At 39.5% G+C, this 20239-nt stretch overlaps 1 protein-coding gene across 2 annotated transcripts in view; it reads right to left on the minus strand.

Moving 5' to 3' along the window:
- NELL1 (neural EGFL like 1) overlaps nucleotides 1-20239 on the minus strand; it is a 525706-nt gene that overhangs the window by 366042 nt on the left and 139425 nt on the right. For both annotated transcript variants that reach the window (XM_019477067.2, XM_019477066.2), the window contains exons 11-12: nucleotides 17405-17504; nucleotides 5044-5172 (exon numbers count right to left, since the gene is read on the minus strand). In XM_019477067.2, coding sequence (XP_019332612.2) covers nucleotides 5044-5172; nucleotides 17405-17504 — 229 coding nt within the window. The remainder of the gene's footprint in view (nucleotides 1-5043; nucleotides 5173-17404; nucleotides 17505-20239) is intronic.

Below are 20239 nucleotides of genomic sequence, written 5' to 3' on the forward strand. Positions count from 1 at the left end.
CAGAATGGGCTTCTACACTGACAAGTGACCTGGGGAGGAAGAACCAGCAGCATACCTACACACTGGGGAACTCTCTTCTTGTCAATGCACAGGCAGAAAAGGATCCTGGAATCATTATTGATGCCAAAATGAACATATGCCAACAGTGTGGGGATGTGGTCAGGAAGGCCAATCATACCTTGTCATGCACCCACAGATGCATCTCGAGCAGGTCCAAGGAGGTGATCCTCCCCCTCTCTGCAGCACTGGTCAGGCCACAGTTGGAGTACTGCATCCAGTTCTGGGTGCCACACTTCAGGAGGGATGTGGACAGCATGGAGAGGGTCCAGAGGAGGGCCACCCGCATGATCAGGGGGCAGCAGGGCAGGCCCAATGAGGAGAGGCTAAGGGACCTGAACTTGTTCAGCCTCCACAAGAGAAGGCTGAGGGGGGAGCTAGCGGCCATTTACAGACTAGTCAGGGGGGACCAGCAGGCATTGGGGGAGTCCCTGTTCCCCCGAGCACTACTAGGGGTGACTAGAAATAACAGTCACAAGCTGGCAGAGGGTAGATTCAGACTAGACATCAGGAGGCGATACTTCAAAGTCAGGGCGGCTAGGATCTGGAACCAACTTTCAAGCGAAGTGGTGCTGGCTCCTACCCTGGGGGTCTTTAAGAAGAGGTTAGACAAACACCTTGCTGGGGTCATTTGACCCCAGTACTTTTTCCTGCCATGGCAGGGGGTCAGACTTGATGATCTGCTCAGGTCCCTTCCAACCCTACCAACTATGAAACAATCATGCTTTTAAATAAATGTCCACCAAGTCTCTTAATTCCTGAGCAAGTACTTTAACAAGTAAAATATTATACAAAAGGCAGCTATCTTGTCACTATCACCACCTTCTGGACTTAGGCATCTCTTAAAAAAAATGAAAGGTTACAACATTTGCCCATAAAGAAAGGAATGAATTAGGTGCCTAAGTCCAGGTCACAGTTTTGAGCTATGAAACACAGTCTCAAATAGACACCTAACTCAGGTGCAGGTGCACGGAGGCAACTAAATCTGGAGAAGAGGTGGGATCTCTCACTCTTCTTCAATGTTTTCCATGGCCTCACTGCTGCCCCATTGCTCAGCTCCTAGATGTTGATCCCATCCCTCACTCTGCTCATTCATTGTACAAGCAAATTAAACTCCCAAGTTTGTGAACTCCACTCACGGAATCAGGTACCTAAAAGTCAGGCATGGCAACAACTCAGTCCCTTTGGCTAAGAAAAGACAGTCAGAAAGCCTGAGGCTGAATCAGTTCAATCTTTGCAGGTTAGTCTAAGCTGCACAGATTGAACTGATAAGCAAATGAACAGCTATTCACATTTGATTCCAGAAATTTAGCCACATGCATGCAGTGGCCAAGGCTAGAAGCTGGGGGGTATTAGAGCACACTTCACTGCTGGGGAGGAGCAGACGGTTTGGGTCAAGACTACCCCCACAACCTATGAATAGGGGTGTGGAGAGGAGGTGTAAAGCATCCTGGGATGCTGGGCTACTGAGTTAACTTGAATGTGAAGAGGATCTGGGACAGAAGTTCAATAAACCAATTTAACCTAAATCAGTTAAGTCTGATATTACATCCATCCAGGTTTATCTTAAACCAGTTGCAGCCATTTTGAAAGTGATTTATGTTCACTGAACTTCTGTTGTGTTACAGATTTGAACCAGTTTCCAATCACTTACACTAGTTTATGTGTAATTTCTGTTCCTAGCCCTTGTGATCTGGTCCTAAGTATCTGATATCTAGCCTCCATCCTAAAGTTACACGTACTGGTGCTCTATAGCTGCAAATAGACACACATGCATACACAGCTGAATAGTTTCACATCTGTAGATATTAGAATGTCTTGTAGCCACATGCAAGTCTGTCAACATTCTTGTGTACACACAAATTTTCCCACTTGCTCTTGAAAGGTGAAGAGATGTCTGGTTCTACATGAATCATTAACTTGCTTCAGTAGCTTCATATATACAAAGTAAAGATGATACTAATCATCACAGGAAAATTTTCACAGAATAAAGATTACACATTTAATACTTCCACTGAACTTTCAAAAAAAATACTGTAAATAGCGCAAAGTAGACAAGGGCTAGAGAAGCATCTATTGTTTTTAGGGAGTAAAAGCTTAGAGTTTTTTCAGCTTTAAGAAAATATGAAGGATCACCAATCACATTCTTTAATCATTCTGGATGGTTTTTAAAACTATTTGAGCTAAAATCACTTTTATATTAATTATATTCATTTTTCCAAATTCATGTTTGAACAGAGATTAAGACCACCGGGGGAGGGAAAAAACAGCTGTTGGCAATGAACAGCAAAATGCTCTTCTGATTTTCTTTCTTCCTTTTTTTTGATTTGATGATTTTTTTTAATATGCCTTAGCACCATAGCAAACTTTTCCTGTAACAATGAAAATGTAAAGACATAATGTTAAAAGTAACAAAAAATACATAAGACAACAAAATAAAAATAGACAAATCAATGCAAGTTTTTCTAGGAGATGCTACAATATCGAAACAATGCTGAAACAGGTTGGGGTGACAAGACAATGGGATGAAGAAAGGCAAAATGACATCAATGGAAGTCAGCATACACGACAGTACAATACAGAGAAGGAAAAACAATATCATACATTAAAACATACAAAAAAAATTCAAATACTCTTGGAGGGTATTTGAAGCCTGAAAGTTAATGATCCACAGTGTTCTCAGCTAGGGTACCACTTACTAAATATGTCAGAATATGAGCCATTTTAACTGCATTGTCTCAGAAGAACTTATTGTATATGCCATTTATGTTTCTATGCTTAAGAACAAAAGAATTGAATTCAGAACATTGTCAGAAACTCACACAACAATTTCCTTGCCTCTACAGGTTGTGTCTCATTCTATTAAGAAGACTGTCACATTTAATATGAACCTGATATACTCACATATAAATACAAATCTGCAGGAAGTCTGATACTGGGTCCAGATACTAAGCCAAATTCTCCCCTTGGGTGCGCATCTATAGCCACCACTGATTTCAGTGGCATCTGCATATGCACCTGAGAGCAAAATTTAGTCAACTGCCTATGAATTGAGTGTTATTCAATAGATTAGGCAGGAAGATGTGAACAATTAGATAAGATAGAGCCTGATCATACATGAGATGATCAGGCTTTGTGTAGGTCTCTTTTATTTCAGGGGGGTATAGAGGGACTAAGTATTCCTTGTCACCATGCACAAGAGATGTCACTAATGGATTTGACAAGCTATAGATCACTCAGCCACAGTACCTTCTCTTCCCCATACCATCCCAAATCACAAGCATTTCACAAAGCTAAAAATCAACAGTTCTTTTTGGCACACTTTTGTTCAAACCCCACTTTTTCTCTTCCTGACATCAAGCAACAGAATCATGCTTGATTTCCTCACTTTGGTTCCACACAGATCCATCCATGTAAGACAAAGCTTTGATATGGTCTGCGAAGTCAGCTAAATACTCTTAAACCAGGGATAGTTACTTTGTTCAGAGAGCTTTCCCCCCTCCAGCACTGCTAATCTATAGCCAGAATCTCAAATACTACCATATTTTGAGTCAAGATGTTTAAACTGTTATCATACAGAAAAACGAACTATACAAGATGCAACAAAAACCACTGAAATCTGATTAAAGGAATTTTCAGGATGAAAATCTGTTTTGGTTTTATTTAGGATAGCTAGAAGAGAAGAGAGAACCCACAGTGGGTGCTATATTGGAGCTAATAAAGAATCTTTTTAGATATGAACTGATTTGTAAGTAGGTCTTGTAGTATCTATATAGAAGTTTCTTCCACTATCGCTACAATCTCTTAAAATACTGAATCTCTGCCATTACCCTGTGAAGTAAATGTTTGAAATTATTTTGTAGACTCTAAAATCATGTTTTAATTTAATTTTATTTTTTAGAAGAGAGGCTGTTTTGCTTCTAAAACATGAACTGACAATTCTGTAAGATTTATCATTTTTGTTTTAATTTAAAGAATGACTTTATCCATCATGTCTAGAGGAGTCCTGGTCATTTATATATGATTTTAAAAATCTTCTCTACATATATTTTCATTTTAATTGCAATGACTGATACCAATGTAAATGTCTCTGTTTCATATTCTTCAGTCTGGTCTCCCATTCCTACCATAACATTCAGCAGTTTGTCAAAAATGTCATATCTTTTCCATCACCAGCACTGACAAAAGAAGAAAACTGGGAAATATTTCTAAAGATAGTATAGGAAAAGATGCAGGAAGGTTAAAATCATAAACAGTACTCCCCCAGCATACAAAGTCTTTATATTAAAAAAAAAATACAAAGCTAAAGGAATGCGGCTTATGTCAATTTATCACATTAAAGAATATACAGCAAGTAGTAGCTACTAAATTGCTCCCATCAAAAATATAAGAGCAGGCTGTAGGAAATAGAGCTACACCAAAGAGAAAAGAACGAGAGTAATGGCATGCTGCATTCTTTCCTGAGGTGGAATAATACATCATTAGCAACAGAAAGTAGCTCAGCAGCATAGAAGAGTGCCTCCTGGGAAACATGTTTATTCTATACAATAGTAAGACCATTTCCAAAAATTATCTTACCTAAAGAAAGTACTGCAGGTTAATGTTTCTAGGTATAACTGTAATATACCAAGTCAGGAAAGGTGTTGTAAATTTCTTTGCTGGTGATGCTAACTAGCATCGCTACCACAGTTACTACCTCCATCAGTGGAAAAATGTATCCATCCTCAATACATTCCCTACAGCCAAAAAAGCTGCTATTAAGGAGATCAGAGCTTGGCAGTACAGCTGCCAATGGACAGTCAGGCATCTGAATAGTTCCACTGACTTCCTAACTACCTTGTTTGTAAGCGTGTTTGCAAATTTAACATTGAAAGGGACAACTATCATAAAAAAGAATCTAATGATGTAATTCATTTTCAGCCATTTCCTTAACAGTACATTTCTCAGTGGAATGCCAAAAAGATATTCACTGAATATCTTGTTTACCTTCACAATATGCAGAGTCCCCCTGGATAGAAACATAACCACTCTTGCATTCACAAGTAGCTTTTGTGTTCCAGTTTTTGCACTCTGAATTTTCACCACACCTGTGTCCTTCTGCACAAAAGTTATGACCTGAAATACAAAGTGGACACAATTTTGTATTATAGCACACTGAATTCAAATAACCAGATTTCATATTTATATCTCACTATGCCACAAAAATGTGTGATGGTATGTTTTGTGATACTATGTTTCGGAGTTTTGTTATGGTATGTCCCAAACATTTTAGTATGGAGGCACAATGGAGGGAAAATGCATGCTAGAGGTTCAAATGAACAGGAATGGAGGTTCAAATGAGCTCAAGGAAGTATATGCCACTTCATTTTTAGCTACCGTCAAGTCATCAGGATAACAGAAGATAGTGTTAATTAAACTACAATTTTTTTTTTAATGTCACATTATAAAAGATAAACTATAATCAACGTTTTACAAGTGGCACAGAGCCTGCACTGCTTCTCTAGTCTGGCCCCAAAGCAGCAGGGCCCACTCCACACCACAACTGCAGAGTCAGGCTGGAGCTATGCTCCATGCTCTGGGTTGCAGCAGGGATGGAGTCTGCTGGCATGGAACAAAAGTAAGGAAGGAAGCAGGCAAGGGGGAGAGACTTCAGTGGGGGAGATGGGAGAAAGGGGGAGCTGGGACCTGAGGCTGTCAGCGGCAGAAGTGATGTGGAAAGGGGAGGAGGGGGGAATCAAGACAGCCTGAGACTGGGGACAGGCAGCAGGCACAACTTGCGGAAAGTGGAGGGGGGAAGGACAGGCAGCAGGGGTCAAGCTGCCCATCCTCCCACTGCCTGCCCTACCACCTCCACACTCCCTGCCCCCTACCGCGTCCCCCACCACCCCTCACTGCCTGCCCCATTACTGCCCCCCACTGTCCCCACACTGTCTACCATTTCCTGCCCCATTACTGCCCCATCCTCATCTCTCCCCCGCAACTGCAGTAGTGTTTGCGCGGGGGAGTGGGGGCGAATTTAAGAAGATCCTCCAATAATTAGATTCCATACATTGAAAATTATAATAAATTTATAAATTTCCATGTGTAGAATCTAACTGGGGTCATCTTACATTTAGGGTCATCTCGTATTTAGGTAAATACAGTAAAGAAAATGTCAGAATATCTTGTTTTGCTTCCTCTGTTGAGACAGGAGATAGAAATCATTTCCTCACTTACAAAATTGGCTCTGAAGTTACTCTATTAGTGTTCTACACATTTAATTACTGGGAAAACTTGGAAATTATATCATACATAGAAATTCAGGGCTGGAAGGGACCTTAAAAGATCATCAAGTCCAACCTCCCTGCTCTGGACACAAATACTGTTGAGATCAAATGATCTCAGCAAGGTGTCTGTCCAGTCTCCTCTTAAAGACTTCCAAGGTTGGGGACTACACCACCAAGGTTGGTGGCGGTAATTAACTTTCTTTTGATAGTGGTAGTTAATTTTCTTACTGATTTCCATTTGCCCTGGTCATATGAAACGGGATTTTGGCTGCTTCTTTTTTTGGGAAAATATATTTGTTATATCTCTTATATACTCTAACAGAGTCTAATAAAATGGAATTATAATTAACATATACCCATAAATTTTGAATTCTACATGTCAGTCTCAAGTGTCTATTCTGAAATCTGATGCTAAGTATACCTTTGAGGATTTTCTATAAAAATCCCAACTGTATTTATCATAATTACAAATCATTCTAGAAATTATCGTGATATTAAATTTAAATAACTTATTTTGCAAGCATAGTCTCATTCTTTATTCTTCAGAAATACATCATCACACTTTAGGTTTGTCTGAACTCTAGTTCTGCTATTTTTTATTACAGAAGGGATAGAGCAAAGTTTCCTTCCTGTAAAAGTTCTAGTTCATTGATTTGAAAGTTTTCTAAATTCCCAGAAGAATGTCTATGAAACAGAAGACCTAAAGTTCTAAGATGTAAATGGCAATCTAAGACCTAAGGTGTTTTTTTTTTCCACACCCTTTGCTCTGACGCTGTTTAACTATACTTTGGGGAACTTTTGAAATCCTTGGTAAATCAAGTTTTTACCTGGTGTAAGCAGGTTTTTTGGTGTTATCCTGAGGGTAACAATGTTCACTGTTACAAAAAAATATCAGCTTCATTAATAATCAAGTAATAATCTAAAGCATTGCACGGGAGGGATTTTGTGCAGTAAAAGGCTAAAAGGTACCAGTCTACAACTGGAATATCAGGTTATTTGGCAAAAGAAACACTTGTGTTAGTGGAGGGTACAATCACTCAATGTCAATGTCCAACTCAATTCTTGAAGTTTAGATTAATCTTATTAATAGCTGTTAGGTATACATTACTTGTGCTCTGTTCACTTCCTCCTTCAATAATATCCTGCTTTCAATAAAATATATCTTTCTTTCTGTTTTAAACTCTCTTAATAAAATTTCAAATGCCTTTCAATTCTATAGTAATTTCACAGTCCAGTAAAAAATACTCAAGTACTGCAAGTAAAGCCTTCGGAACCCTGGCTAAACTCTCTACCAGTATAAAAGGACACAGTTCCATTGACGGCACTCATAAATTTATGCCATCAGAGAATTTAAATCCTTACTTCTGCCCTGAAGCATGTGCCTAACTTTAATCAATGCTGAATAGAGGAACCCATCTTTGAAAACTGACCCACTTAACACCAAATTTCTACTCTAATTTCTAATCCATTGTCAGCCATTTGGTCAACATACCAAGACTAAGAATACTGTAACATTTACTTTATCACATACAATCCTTAAGTACACTACAGCTCAATCTTTTTGCTGCTCCTCTAGAACTCAACCACCCTTTTGTATTCATATATAGTATTATCATTACTTTGATATGAGTTGATACAATTATGTTAGGATTTGTCATTATACATAATACTTTTCTCATCTAAAACATGCATACATGATGCATCCTATTTTTCTCAGCATGTTATTTTAGTTAGAGCGTTCCTACTGTTATCTAGTTTTCTGCCCTGGAAGACAAAGATTCCATCTGCTCTTCATCCTTACTTTTCATTATTAGAGTAACACTCACAAAAGAGATATTTCTCCTTTCTAGTCAGTCAGGGGTTAGCAAATGCAGGTTGATTTTTTTATCCTCACTTCACCTGTCCATATCTAACTCAAACTTCTCTCCAAAGTGTGGAGTCCTTCATTAGTTCTCAATGCCACAGGATATTACTAAGGACTTTGTTTTGCTTATTTGTCACCACTGAAACTCAGCATCATTTATGGTAATTATTCTTGTTATCCATCTTGTGCCATTACAATTGCTGCCTTTTTAAAAGTCCTCCAGGCAAATCCTTGATTCTTTTGTTCCCCTGCTGGTAATCAACACTATCTGAATGCAATTCTTCTCAAAATCAGTTTTTTTTCTTATATTAAGTTTTTCAAGGTTGTAGACTGTGACAAGATGGCAGAACAAAAAATGTTCCAGCTCTCTAACTTAACTATATTTAATTAGAGACTGTAGAGAATTCTTTATTGTTCTCCTATAATTAGGGAGTTACATTGATAGAATGCCCTGCTCCATACATGGACTGGCTTGGTGTTTATTATTTCAAGACACTTATGAAGCACTATTATCAGCCCTGGATTTTAAAGTATATTGCCTGCTGCTAAATTCAACCTCTTTGTTTCCCATAGCACTTCAGAAAACATGTTAAATACCACCAGAAATGGAAAGTGGAAAAACATCTCTGTAGAAGCGTATTTCCATACCATACATCACTGAGCTTTTACAGAGCAAATTAAATGTACTGATAGCTATTCAAGTAATGTACGCTATGGTACAAAATATTACAGGCTGCAGCACTTGACCAGAGGCCCTTTAAAGGCATTATTCCTGAGAGGTAAAAAAGCAGGTATAATGTTTCAGGAAAGCTATGGAGAACACAGCTTGGAAAGACAGTTGTTACCTCTCTTCTAGATCTACAGCTCTATAAGTGTAGGTTTTTACGGGGGAATCAAACCATATATATTTCCTGATCCACTCTCTGGATCTAGAATACCGTAGGCTGTATTTGCCTGATTACTTCCCAGGGCCTCCTGAACTGTCAGCAAAAAATTATGGCTATCTACTGAGGGGATAGAAGAATACAATTACTGTTCTACTCTTACGCAAGGAGCCTATATTCGGCCCATTAAGCGTGAGCTAAGGCCATCCATATTCAGCACAGTACTTATGCATGTGCCCAACTTTAAATATATACTCAAGACCCATTGATTAATTGGTATACGCACAAGCTCAGATGCTTTACTAAATAGAAATGGACTTAAACCCAAGTGAAAATGCTTAGATGAATTGGGCCAGCTGAAAATTTATTCATGACAGCAAGTATTAAGCCATTAGAAAATAAATAATTAGTAGAAGAGTAATAGAAGATTTTTATTAGGGTCTTGCATGATGACAGAACCTTTAAAATAACTTAATAAGAAACCACAAACTGAAGCCATATTGTGGTCTTGAAATTCCCAGTTAGTAACAGGGGATACAAAGCAGCAGAGTTCACACACCCATATTGGCCAAGCAAAAATAAATGAACTGTCAAGGTTTCATTAACATGCTGTAATGTCTGATCAGAGACTTTCAGACCCGCACTAGATATAGGAAAAGGCTTTAAAAAATAACCATATCCCAGCAAAAACGCAGTTGGAAAGAACTTAATAGAAGCACATAAAATCTTAAATAGTACTGATAATCTCAACTAATTTCAGGCCAACACAGATGACAAGGCAAGTGAGCATGAATTAAAATTACAGATAAACACAATCAGAACAGATGTCGGGAACCAATTTTTCCCCCACACATGAAAAGATAAATGTGCAGAACAGCCCTCCAAAGTCATTCAAGACATTCAAGATACAATTAGGTACTACCATAAGGGAATTAACTACTGAAGAGTGTCTAGATTTTTGATGGGCTAGATAACCTCTGTTCTGTCTCCAAATATTTCTGATCATGTTACTGCCTATTTTGCCAAGGTTGTTAGATTGTTTGCTTTAATTATTTTCTACTGAGATCATAATCGCATCTATTCCTACTATCTATAATAAATAGGGGTAACTTCCTAATGTTACCTCACTGCACAATACATGTTAATAATTTATGCTAAGATAATTATACAAGTAACCAAATTCCATGCTTCAGAACATGAACTGATCACCTGCATGGCCTCAGGAAAAAGTATACAACTGATGAGGCCTACAACTTTCAAAGTAGATTATCTAAAATTAGACACTACAAATCTTACCAGCTTTCCTTTCTAAGCCTCTGGGTACACATAGCTCCCAGTGACCAGGCACTTGTAAAGTAAATCTGGGTGCCTAATGAACCTGATAAAAAATCATGTTACTGTTAACTAGCAAACCACAGTCTCTCATCATATGAACAAGTTTTACTAAGATATGAGCACTAATACTCTTCTGATTTCCTTCATGTCTTTGGAGATTGTACACCCAGAGATTTGACCTCAAACAATGTGTTTAATAATTCTTTTCTACTCATATATGCATTGAGACACCATTTCAATAAATGTGCACTGTGCAGTAGCTCTACAGTAACACAAGGGCATCACAAGGTTTAATTAGATAATCTATAAAGCATACTTTGAGGATATACAGCTTTTTTTTTAAATCCTAAGCATTATTATGAATATGTGTAGAAAGTAACTAATTCATACTTTTCAACCACCACCAGAGCCTTAATAAAAGTAAAACCTTGAAATAGCTCAAATTCCCACTGCAATGCATGAGAAACATTTGATTTCTGCTTCTGATAAAGCAAAATTCACTCCATTTTTCTTTTAGTCAGAAAAATCTTGAGTCTCACAGCTAGACAGAGAGATGAGAAATATGCTAATTGAAGTGCCTTACCAAGCTGCAGTTGAAAGACTCAGAAACCCTTTTTTTTGTAACCAATAATGTAAGAATGACAGAAGCCATATTTTTATATTATGCCACTGTTTACTGCAATAAAATGCACACTGGATCTCATCAGGAAGATACTACACTTGCTGCTAACCACCATCAGAACCAGTCTACCAGCCAAACCATCTTACTAGATATCAAATAAAAATTACTTTCCATAGAAACTAAGCATTTCTCACTACCTCATTATTTTCTCTCTTTTAAGGATGAGAGGAAGATATCATGAATAGCAGCAACCCAAAGTACTCCTTTGAAACTTAATTTGAATTACTTATTTGAAAGGGAAAGAAGATGGCAACTTCACACCTCAGAATTACTCACCAACTCTTAAAGAAAAGGCAGTTAAAGGAAACAATTTTTTTGCCTATGCTATTGGTACTACTACTGAAAAAAACCCAAAAATAATTATTTAAGTTAATTGTCATAAAAATGATAAAGGTTTGCAAAAAATACAATTAAAATTTATTCCCTGCTTCTAAATATATTTTTAGTTAGATTTTTTAACAACATTGTTATATGCATTGGGACACCTACTACCAATGAACTTTCCTGCTGAAGATGTGTTTAAAATATATACTGTAGTATAAGCAGACATTTACATTAATGTTTTCTGTTCTGGTGCACTAAACGGTTAGAAGAGTCCCATTGCCATATTTCTAAGTGATCATTCATGGATACACCTCTTCCACAAGTTCTGATCAGGTGCACTGCTTATATAGGTAGATCCATTTGTAGGTTAAAGCCCCCATATTTTATACTAGAGGGTAGGGGTCATTGCACTGCAAAGCTTTTTACTCATTACATCTGATGGATGTAGTGCTTCCTCTCTACTGCGTTTACACAGATCCTTTCAATAGAACATAGGAATCATGTTCCATCAACGTACTGGATGCCACTGTATTATAAATGAGTGTGGTGAGGCAAAAAAAGCAAGGGTATCATTCACAGTATTTACTCTTCTAACCATTTACAACAATAATAAGAGAGCAGCAAGTATACCAGCTGTGTATATTATAGTATTTGACTGTTATTCTGCTGACTCACAATTTGAAGCACTGTAAACAGTCTTCTTCTTTGATGGAATATCCTATTTTATTCTAAGCTGTTGTGACTAATACAATAGAAAACCCTGAGGTAGAGAGGTAGACTTATGCTACACCTTTCATTGTGCTATCATAATCTTACTCTCATATTCTCATATTCTTTTCCGTGGCCCCATATTTATTCTTACAACTGAGTACATATATTTCCTTGCTGTAGTTCAGCAACCAGAAATTCTTTGCAAGGATATACACAATTCTTAAAAAGTTTTGGATGGAGAGAAAATAGTTGAATTTATTAGGCACCTTCAACTTACATGGCATAATACCTAAAAAATAGATACACGATACCCACCAGATGATTTGAAAAAAGGTTAGCTTCCTAAGTTTCCAATATAGTCAATGGGGATAAGCAGGCATCTCTGAAGGGCAATTCCATTGACTGGAGTTGACACTGGGGCATAAGGCCCATGGATGAGAGATTGGCCTGAGCGGACAATCAGGCTTCACACCCAATGATTGGTAACATCTGCAAGGCTTGGGCATGGCTAAAAGGGGAGATGAGGAGGCCACAGCTTCAGTTTTTTCTGAAGGTATAATTATGTCAAGGCATGGCAAGTGAGTGGAAGGGTAAACTGTCCAGCGAAAATAAAGGTGACAAGGGCTGGGGGGACTCCAGGGGCACCACGGCCACCCCTGAGGCAGGACCTTGTTACAGTATCCATTTGGTAACTAGAAGTATCTTAGCTGTGACGGTGTGATGCTGCATGCACACTGATAAGCTCTGCTGTATTCTGTTGCAACTGTACTACTGCTAATGTGGTTAGAGCAGTTGCAGTGTGCCTCAATACTGTATTGCTTTATAGACCTCCCTAACTCTCTTCAGCCTGGAAAACCGCAGGCTCAGGGGGGACCTGGGGGCTGCTTATAAATACATAAGGGGTGTTCACCAGAGCGCCCCAAGGGAAGACAAGAACCAACGGTCATAAACTCCTCCAAGATCGTTTTATGCTGGACATAAGAAAACATTTCTTTACCGTCCGAGCCCCCAAGGCCTGGAATGGACTCCCTCCAGAAGTGGTGCAGGCACCTACTCTGGACTCATTCAAGAAATGTTTGGATGCTTATGTTGCTGGGATCCTTTGACCCTGACTGACTTCCTGCCCCAGGGACAGGGGGTTGGGCTTGATGATCTTTAAGTGTAGCAAAACCCCCAGTTTTTCTTTTTTTAATATCTATCATATATAGATCCATATATATATATAGATCTATATATATAGATCTATATATATAAATATGCATTCCCTTCCTTTCCCCAATTATTTCTGGCTTTTCTTTCTCTCCCTCTCTATTCCCTATAGACAAGCATAAGAGAGCTCAGACTTAGGATAAGCGTTAACATTTTTATTTTGGTAGCAAGTTTTTTGTTTTGGAGATCCACTGTTTTATATTGTATTATTATAAGGTTTGTACTGATTCTTACTGTTGTATATTGTATTATTATCATTTTTGTATTGATTTTTATTGTTTCATATGGATATTGTATGGTTTAGGCCTGTGTTTGTAAGTGAACCAAAGTCATGTCAAGTTTCCATTTTGTATGTCAAGCCTCCATCTTGTGTCCTCTGCCTGGGCATCCCATATTGCAACTGTATGAGTCACGTACCCCTCCCATGTAAATTGGTTCCCGGATGAATGAGAATGATTGGGAATGATTAAAATACAATGGTAGCAGGCCTCTACTAAATGGCCTGTAACAACTGGGCCATCACCTCGCATTGATTCATCCAGGAACCATGGAAGTCACCCAGGAACAGAGACAAGAACACAGCATTTGAAAGACAAAAGACCCTGCAGAACCAGCAACTCTACCATTGTACCCCACCATTACAGACACCTGAAACTGTACATCCCTGCATAGAGCACACGTGCTCAGTCTGCCAGGGGCTGACCCTTGCCTGGGCATGCCTCCTGTCACTTGGGTCACACAAGGTCTGCCCCAGGGGGACGCCCTCTCCATCTGGACCAGCACCATGCCATACCACCTATCCACCCAGAGGCCCTGCCAGCGACCCCCCTCTGGACAACACCTACTAGACAAGGAACCCTTTCCAGCCTGGATAGGTAGCTATCACCCCCCACCCCCTCTTCAACCAAGGACTTGGACTCTGCTTCTCTTCCCTACCTGGACTCCAGCCCTTCCACTGAATCTCTTGCTCCTGCTGTGTGTGTGTGTGTGTGTGTGTGTGTGTGTGTATGTGTGTGTGTGTGTGTGTGTGAGTGAGAGAGATCGCTCACGTGTGTGTGTGTGTGTGAGATCGCTCACGTGTGTGTGTGTGTGTGTGTGTGTGTGTGTGTGTGTGTGAGAACCAATAACTTCATGGGGCTGTGTAGTGTGTTGTCTGTGTAATAAAACTGTTATTTGGACCTCTAACTTGGGTTTTGCTTTACTATGGTTTGGCCCTGCTCCAATCTTTGCTCCTCGCCCCTCTAACTTCTGTCTCATTTCTCCCTCTCCTGCTTCTGGCTCACTGCTGCCTTTCAGTCTCTCCTGCCACTTTTCCTGTGATTTTCTGCTCTCTCCCTGCTCCTACTGCCTTTTCCCTGTGACTTTCTGCTGCCTTTCTCTGCTTTCCTGCTGCCCTGCCACCTTTCAGTCTCTCCTGCTGCTTTTCCTGTGATTTTCTGCTGTCCGTCTCTCTGTTTTCAGGCTTCCCCCGCACCTTCTGAAGTCATCCCCCCCTCCGCAGCTTCCCAGCTCCTCATGACTGTCCTGCAGTTTTCTCCAGCAGCTGGAGCCTTTCTCCAGCTCCCAGCACCTACTGTTGCTCCCTGCAACTTCTCTAGCTGCCCCAGAGCCATCCTCTGGCTCCCCACACCCAGAGCCCCTCTTTAACACCCACACTTTCCCTTAGTCCCATTTTCCCTCTCCCCACCTACTTTTTCAGCTCCCCCGTAGCTCTGGTTCCAGTCCCAGCCTCTGTGCCTGCATCACTCCCCTGTTTTGCAGGCTTTGGGCAGTTGTCTTTTAATCAATTAAGATCAATTAACCTAAAGTTACCCCCGAGCCTCAGTTCTTCAGCCCTCTAGTCTACTGGTTCTAATCTCGATCCTGGTGACTCTCACTCCCAGCAACTTTCACTCCCTACACTTCTACTTTCTTACCTTAACCATTCCCCAGGTATCCCAAGTACACCAAGCACATACATACATACATACACATCACAACACCCAACTCAGGAACTCACCTGTGAGTATGTGTAGGTGGGTGGTATGTGTGAATTAGTGAATACACATATAGATATCATTGTGTGTGTGTGGTATATGAATTAGTAATCCATGTATGTGTATTAGATATGCAGGTGTTGGTAACTGATTCTGTCTAAATTTTGGTGTGTGTAGCGTGTATGGGCTTAAACTGGTGACAGGTGTGCATGAACCTAGACTGGTTATTTTTAACGTGTATGTATCTGAGTTGCTAGTGTGAGTATGTATGCCTAGTAGGTGTGTATGCAGCTTGTGAGTGTATGTGTGTTTAACTGATTTTTATGTGTGCATGTGCAATTGTACACCACGCCCTCCTGTCTAACAGCGCAATATTGAGATCCTGAGCATTGGCCTGACCCCACAGGGCAACATTAGGTCCCTTCCAACCCTAACAACTATGAACTCTATAAACTCCATGCTATAATACTAATGAAAATATAAATTGATGAAGACTTGCAAAAGTGAAGACCTAGTTCTACAGGTTAACAACTATATACTGACGGATTTGGCATTACATTATAAGTAACACTCAACAACTTCCTTGGTTACCAAGAAATGTCCACAGGAAAACCCAGCTGATCGTTATTTATTTTAGAAGTAATCCAGACAAATGTCTTTTCCTAAAAGACAAAGGTAAATTATTGTGTGTAGGTCTTCATCCTTCATTATTTGCTACAATATTCCATTTAGGTTTTCAATTAATATACCAACTATGAATGACTGCACTATAGTATTTCATTTCTTCAAATTTACCTGTAATCTTTCTATTAAAAAAATGAAAGCAGAATTCAGTCTCATAAAAAAATGCTACAGGATCATAAGCAATCACCCACTCTCTCACTCACTCAATCAATCACTCTCTGGTAGGAGAGTAAAGGCAGCCTGAGCTGCTCATACTCTCCAAACACTGTTGGCAGCTGCTCTGGGGGCTTGAGGGCCTTGTATGATTACAGAACTTTTATCTTTTTAACTTTCATGAACTTTGAAGCTCTCTGATTTCAAATACTTTTAGGTAATGAAGCTAATTTTTCCCCAGCTACACCACATCACCAAACTAAGCCATCTGCTAAGAAGTATCATTAAGACAGCTGCCTCTCTGAGGGAGGAAGCAGCAACATTCACTGCTAGCTTAAATAGTTACAGATGTTTCTAGAAACTCCTTAAAAAATTAATATCTATATTCTTAGGCTCCGATCCAGTAATCTACTTCAAATATGCAGGCCCCTATAAGCACATGGAGATACTTGCAAGGTCAGGACCCTAGTAAATGTTTAATTACACACACACACTAATTAAATATTTACTAAGCCCTTGATCTTGCAAGATATAGCTATACAGATAGAAAGTACAGATGACAGATAGATATAGTTATACATAATATAAAGTTTTCCATTAACTAAGTAACATAGAGTTTCCCTTAAACAAATAATCTGACAAAACAAACCCATATCCAAGCACCCTCAAAACATGATTTTGGACTAAAATCTTCACTTCACATTAACTCTTACCCCACTACAATGAACCACCTCCAAATTCTGAACATAAACTGCCTAGAACCCTAGGTGTTCAGATCCTAACTTTGTAGCTCAGGACACCTCTATTTTAAAAATATCTATCTCACAACTAGGCCTTGTAAGTAACAGGAGAGACTGTCTGGTACCTTCTTTCTCCTTCATCCAGAACAATAATTATTGCCTTGTCTCTGGTAATCTTTCCTCCCAACGAAATAGTACAGACTGGTTTATTCAGAAGACTAATTACAGGTGCAGGTTATGTGGGTACCTAATATCTCATTAATTAAATGGTAGCATTAGAGTGATGTTACAGCTGTGATTATTCCAGAATTATGGAAGAGGCAAGTATTTCTTTGGGTGGTATCTTTTACTGAATCAACTGTATAGTTGGGATTGAATGAGATAAGCTTTCAAATCTAAGACATTCTTCTTCAGGTCTTGTAACCTTGCAATTATTCTGTCATAATTAAAGATATTACAGCATGCCCCAAAACTGTACTGAGGACATACATTCCCAAGAACATAAATTCCCCTGCTTACCTTTACAGACACTACAGCACTGGCCCTCTGGAAGAATATGGTCTTTTTCTGAACAGTTCAATGGTGGACAGGTCTCTGTTACTTTTACTAAAACTCCATTCTGGAAAAAGATGGACACCAATGAAAATGTATGTGATGGCAAGGATCACACAGTTTTTAATCTACAACTCAGGCAATCTTTAATAACAACAGTAATAAGCTGACAGGGAGCAAGATAAATTCATTTTTACACCATAATATCAAATCTAAACTTAATCTACTTGGACATGTCTATTCCTGCAGTTTAAGAAGAAACACATTGCACAAACTCAAAATTGCAAAACTACTTCTCCCTCCTTATAACCTGCCTGAACATTTGCAAAATCAGCATGTTTTGCTCCAGATCTTTTATTACCAATTGTCATCCTGCTTTACACAAGCCTTGTTTTTCATTGTTAATTTTTATTTTACATATTCCACATATATACCACAGTCATAAGCAAATTACAAATGAGGCAGATACTGTAGCTCAGTATTCACAAGGGCATGAGGTAAACGTAGGCCAACTGTATTTAATTATCTAGTTGACCCTCCATAAGTCAGAAACCATACAACATTCCAATCTCAAACTCGATACAACTGAAAGAAGCAACCAACCCTCAAATAGCATCAATCTCTCCACACAACTTACCAAAGCTGAAAAATCTAGCCTCTCTACAGGGTTCAGAAAAAACACCCTAATAAAAACACTTCGCTATGGAGAACTAGAAGCATTTTTTCCGATGACTTCGGCTCAAAGAATATTTCCACAACCAAAATGAATGTACTTCCAACAGCACTTCAACCTTTGACAACCCCCGAGGAAAAGATCAACCCCACAAAAAACATCAGACTGCACACTTCACAGTGGACAAAATTAAAACCTTGACCGCTGCTTCAGAGAAAGAATGAACAATAAAATAATCAACAACACACATCACCATAACAACCTCTCTCTCAGAGAGAAGGGCCATAGAATGCCTAAGATCTAACCACCAAGTAGTAATAAAACCAGTGGATAAAGGAAAAGCTATAGTTATCCTTATCCATGAAGACTACATAAAAGAAGCCAACAGACAACTCTCTGACACCACCTACTACAAAAAACTAGAGGATGATCCTACTCTCCTTTTCACCTTGAAACTCAAAACTACCATCAAATCATTTCCATCAGAAAGGCAAGAAAAACTACAAAATTTGATCCCCTCGCTACCCAACCCAGGGACTTTTTACATGCTCCCTAAAATCCACAAACAAGGGAATCCTGGCAAACCTATCATATCCAGCCATGGAACCATCACTGAGGAAATATCAGGTTTCATCAAAGCAATCCTAAAACCTATCTGCCAAAAAATGAGTTTTGTCCAAGACGCAACAGACTTTCTACAAAAACTTAAAAAAACAGACCACCTTCCCACAATACCCTCCTAGCCACCATAGACATTACTAGCCTATATGCCGACATGCCACAGCAGGATGGCATTCAAGCCTGCCTTACATATCTACAAGAGCAAGATTACAATTCAGAGTACAGACTCAAAGATATTACTGAACTTATACACTTCATCCTCACACACAACAACTTCACTTTCAATAATCAACACTTCCTACAGACCATGGGCACAGCTATGGGCACCAAAATGGCTCCACAGTATGCCAACCTTTTCATGAGCCACCTGGAAGAAAAATTCCTCAAGGACCGCACCATCAAACCCTTGCTATACTTAAACTATATCGATAACTTCATCATTTGGACTGAAAACCTGCAATCTGATTGATTTCCATCAGAAATTCAACATGCATCACCCCTCCATCAGACTATCTCTGGAATACTCCAATACCAACATTCACTTTTTAGACACGACGGTCACTATCCAGAATGGTAAAATACAGACCACGTTATACAAGAAACCCACAGACCAACATACATATCTAAATCGAACCAGCAATCACCCTAGACACACCAAGAAAGCTGTAGTATATAGCCAAGCCCACCAGTACCACCAAATTTGCACTGAGGCGAACACTCATGATCATCACCTTTACAGTTAGGGCTGCCAGGCTCTGGAATGTGCTCCTAAGTGAGGTGATACTCTCTCCTACCTTGGGGGTCTTTAAGATGAGGCTGAACAGATACCTGGCTGGAGTGATATGATCCCAGCACCCATTTCTGCCTGGGGCGGGGGGTCAGACCTGAAGATCTGTTTAGGTCCCTTCCGACCCTGAGTACTACGATACTATGAAATCTCAAAAGATCCTTCACTCAACAAGGACACTCCTCTAGAGACACAGATCACACTTCTGAAAGAGCCCCACAGATGCCACATGAAGAATTTCTGCAGTACAGAAGGAAAAAACCCATGAATCGCAAACCACTGGTTATGACATTTTTCTCCCTATGAGGAAAATCCTCCAACAATTACAACCCATACTAGAAGGAGACCTAATTCTTAAAGAGATCTTCCCAGAATCACCCATCCTCACCTTTAAACAAGCATTGAACCTCGCCAACCTCATCACCAGAGGCAAACTTCCTGTGGCCCAAATGGATCCGAATGGATCCAGACCATGCCATGACAAGAAATGTAAAGCCTGCCAGCACATCTCCACCACCACCACAATTACTATACCCCAGAAAAGAACCATCACCATTCCTGGATTTTACATCTGTCCCTCCAGAAACATAACATCTCATCCTGTGTTCTAAATGTCCTGATGGAAAATATGTGGGAGAAACCAAAAAACAACTGCATACCAGCATGAACACACACCGAAAATCTATCAAGAATTTGTCTGTCTATCAAGACAAGAATACCC

This window comes from Alligator mississippiensis, chromosome 2, assembly GCF_030867095.1.
Source record: "Alligator mississippiensis isolate rAllMis1 chromosome 2, rAllMis1, whole genome shotgun sequence".
Lineage (NCBI taxonomy): Eukaryota > Metazoa > Chordata > Crocodylia > Alligatoridae > Alligator > Alligator mississippiensis.